At 58.3% G+C, this 4,083-nt stretch overlaps 1 protein-coding gene across 1 annotated transcript in view; it reads left to right on the top strand.

The window, feature by feature from the left end:
- Nucleotides 1-4,083, top strand: part of ZSWIM4 (zinc finger, SWIM-type containing 4) — a 14,699-nt gene that overhangs the window by 130 nt on the left and 10,486 nt on the right. Inside the window, 3 exon segments of the mRNA XM_006761400.2 lie at nt 5-58; nt 2,004-2,205; nt 3,393-3,749. Of these exon segments, the coding sequence (XP_006761463.2) occupies nt 5-58; nt 2,004-2,205; nt 3,393-3,749 (613 nt within the window).

The following is a 4,083-nucleotide window of genomic DNA, read 5'->3' as shown; positions in this document are numbered from 1 at the left end:
CGAGACGCTGCTGGACCTCAGCGCCAAGCGAGTAGCCGAGAGCTGGGCCTTCGAGCAGGTGACCGAGAGGGGCGGGGGAGGGACGCACCCCCAGCCCCCTTTCCGGTAGTCCCCTCCCCGCTGCCCAGCCCCCAGCCTCGGTACCTGCCCTGGTCCGAGAGAAATCTCCGAGATCCTAACCCTGCCCCGAGGCACCCGCTTATCTTCCCATTTCACTCCTTCAGACCTCATGACCCACTCTCATCCCTTCCCCGCCAGCCCTGCCCTCCAGCCCACAAGACCCAGGGATGCCCCCAGCGCCCTAGATCCCAACTCTTGACACTTCCTTCTCCTCCCCATGGTCCTCTTACAACCCCTTTTCTTCCCATCTCATCCTCATCCCCAATTAGAGCCCCCCATTCAATCCTCCTCTCTAGCTCCTACAAGTTGCCCCCATTGGGGACACCCAGAGCACAGCTCCTAGAGACCCACAGTCCCCTAGTCCGGATCTCTGCCCGGTACCCCCAGTAGAGGACTCCCACTTCTGCAGATCTCGGCCTGAGACACCCCTTTATGCTCCTCCAGGTCCTGTCTCCCCTCGCACGCCCAGTTTTTCTGGGATCACCTCCCACCTGGGGCTGCCCAGCCTCTCCTGATGGGCTCAGGGATTTCCCAAGTCCCCCTACTACTCACCCTTCTCTCTGCCCCCCACCTCCATCCCAGTCCTTCCGGAGGTGGGCAGCAGGGTTGGAGGTAGGCAGCAGTGCTGGTCTTGGTCTGTGTTGTGATGGTACCTGAACAGGTGCACCTGGAACCCCGCCTCTATGGCTTCTGGGATTCTGACAGGATGCCCAGGGCTGGAGCCCTGATGTCCCCTTTTCCAGCCTCAGTGTGGGTGCCCCCGGAGCTGGAGATGTGGCCCAGACCTGGCCGAACCGGATGAGCTCCCACGGGTTCTGCCTGGCTTTGAGAGGCCATTCTTTGCCCCTGGCCGCTCCCGAGTTAGGAAGCCTGCTGGGACTGACGGGCCTGGGCCGAGTTGGATGGAGCGTGCTCTGATTCATGGCCTGGAAAATCCCTCCTTAGTCATCTACCGACTGTCCCTGAGGCCTGGGCCAGGCACTGGCCCTCCCACTTCCTCCCCGAAACCCAGATCTGGGGGCTCTGGAGGGCCCCTGCCCCTTCATTGTGCGTGAGATGCCCAGAGTAATCTTAAAACCATATCTGGGACTCCATGTACCTGCCCTGGCCAGGCTGGGCACTAGGAAAGCTGTTGCCCCATAGAAGCTCATAGAATCTTCTGCAACCCGTTGGGAGTTGTGGTTTTCCTTCCCACTCGGAGGAAACTGGGGCACAGAGAGGTTGAGAAACTTGCCCAAGGTCACCCAGCCAGTGAGTAGCAAGCCTGGATTGGAACACAGGCTCGTCCAGCTCGGTTCATTGCCCAGAGCCCATGGGGGTGGCTAGGACACCCCTCCCTTCCTGGGGGCCCTGGGAGCTGGGAACAGAGTCTGTGCTGGGAGTTGGAGCTCACCCGTCTGGGACACTGAACAAGTGAATTCACTCATGTCTGAGCCTGAGATGCCTGGGGCCCAGGCTGTAAATGTGATTAGTATTATTGGGATTTTGCTGTGAAAATTAAGGGACATGGCGTACATAGAGCATTTAGCATAGCATAAGCTGAGAAAATATGGCCCTGGTCACTATTCTTATAACTTTTATCTCTCTTTCTCCTGCCCTCTCAGGAGGCAGGACTGTCTTACATCAGGACCCTGGGACCTGATACCCAGGAGGAAAATGGCAGAAAGTTCTAGAACATCAACTATGGACCAGGGGTTATTATAAGCAATTTATGTAGATTGATGCATATTTAATCCTCACGATACCCAAGAGGCCAGTGCTGTGAATATCCCCATTACACTGAAGCTCAGAGAGGCAAAGGGACTTGTCCAGGGTCATACAGCTTATAAGTGGCAAAGCCAGGATGCAAGCTGAGGTCTCTAACCCCCTGGCCCTTCCTTCAGGTCGAGGAGCGCTTCTCCCGGGTGCCGGAGCCGGTCCAAAAGCGCATTGTGTTCTGGTCGTTTCCACGCAGCGAAAGGGAGATATGTATGTACTCGTCCCTGGGCTACCAGCCTCCGGAGGGCGAGCATGACACCCGGGTGCCCTTCACCCGCGGGCTGCACCTGCTGCAGAGTGGGGCCGTAGACCGCGTGCTCCAAGTGGGTAAGCGCCCTTCCCGCGAGGCCTGGGCCAGGGGAGGGGTTCCGGATCTCTGGGGAAGGTTGGACGAAATCCTGTGAATAAAGAGCAGACCTCAGGCAGCGGGCTTAGCTGACGGGCCTGGAGGAAGGGTGTTGGGCCAGTTCAATCAGCTTAGTTGGAGGGTGGTAAAGAGTTGCTGAGATGGGGAGGAGGGCAGGAGAATCTAAGGGGGAAATGAGGGAAAGTTCCATTCCTCAGGCAGAGAGACCCGAGACCCAGGGGCCTGAGGTCTAATAGAGCCAGAGGCAAGAATGGTACGAGGCCTCAGGCAGAGAACTCCGGTGGAGGTTGGGATCCTACCTAAGGCAACAAGGCTTAGGTGGAAGTCTGCGTAGAAGTTTAGGATCAGCTGTGAGGTGTGGTCTTACACCTCAGGTATTGGGGTCCGGTGGAGGGGAGGGAGCAGAGGTTCAGAGTCACAGGTGAAAGATGATTCTAGACCTCAGGCAGCAGAGCTCAGAAGGGAACCAGTTAGAGCCAGAAAACAGGTGAGTCCTGGAGCACATGGGGGAGGTCACGTCTCCCAGCTGGAGGCAGGGGCTTGGCCAAGATGACCCTCCCTAAACCCCGGCCCCCTTGCCTGGACATGGCCCCGCTGGCCACAGGCTCGGCCAACTCCGGCGGTATGAGGAAGCTGCCGTTTCCCCACATGACGCAGCTGGGGCCGGCTGGGGCCTGAGCTGCCCAACCAGTCTGATGAGCCTGGCATCTGGGCTCCCCAGGGGCCAGGGAGGGGCAGGGGGTGATGGAGTGACCTGGCCTGCCACATCTGCCCCTCACCCCCAAGTGTCACAGGCCTTTGGCATCTTCCCAGGAAGTTACATGGCATCTAGACCCCCGTCTGTATCCATGGTAGCCCAAGGACTGAGAAAACCATCTTAATATCACCTCTATGGTCACATGTGTTCGTGCGTTTATTTAGGACTTACTGGATGCCAACAGTATTCTTCTAAGCCCTTGCTAGCTATTAACTCATTTACTTCCCATTACAACTATATGGAGGAGGATGTTGCTGTTTATTCTCATTTGACAGATGAGGAAACTGAGGCACGGGGAGGTTAAGTGACTTGCTCTGGGTTACTGAGCCGCGTTTGCACTCAGGTCTTGCTCTGGGGTGACGCGGGGTGATGGTTGGGTGTTTGTCTTAGGGTTCCACCTGAGCGGGAACGTCCGGGAGCCCGGAGGCCCCGCGGAGCCCGAGCGCCTCTACCACGTCTCCATCAGCTTCGACCGCTGTAAGATCACGTCTGTGAGCTGTGGCTGCGACAACCGTGACCTCTTCTACTGCGCCCACGTGGTGGCCCTGTCCCTGTACCGCATCCGGCACGCCCATCAGGTGGAGCTGCGGCTGCCCATCTCCGAGACGCTCTCCCAGATGAACCGGGACCAGCTGCAGAAGTTCGTGCAGTATCTCATCAGCGCCCACCACACCGAGGTGCTGCCCACTGCCCAGCGCTTGGCCGACGAGATCCTCCTCCTGGGCTCCGAGATCAACCTGGTGCACGGTAAGGGCACCTTGCGGTCCGATCAGGACGGCGAGGCTTCAGCTCACAGCCACCTCACTTGCCGGGTGACAGAAGGGAACAGAATCCTCAGGCCCCCTTGACCCAGGAGCAGGTGTGGAGGAAGTACCACTGCCCGAGGTCAAGGCCACACACCTGTTAGGAGGGAGATTCTGGATTCGATGTGGCCCTGGCCAGATGAATGGCTGAAACCAGCCAATTCAGAGAACGAGAGCTGAGGGAACAAATACGAGGTCAGGCCCCAGGGTGAGGATGTCCCAGATCACAGGTGCAGGCCTGTGTGTGTGGGTGGGAAGGACATGTGAAGGGTATGTCG

Source organism: Myotis davidii, unplaced genomic scaffold, assembly GCF_000327345.1.
Source record: "Myotis davidii unplaced genomic scaffold, ASM32734v1 scaffold1238, whole genome shotgun sequence".
Lineage (NCBI taxonomy): Eukaryota > Metazoa > Chordata > Mammalia > Chiroptera > Vespertilionidae > Myotis > Myotis davidii.
This window is presented reverse-complemented; position numbering and strand designations above follow the sequence as displayed.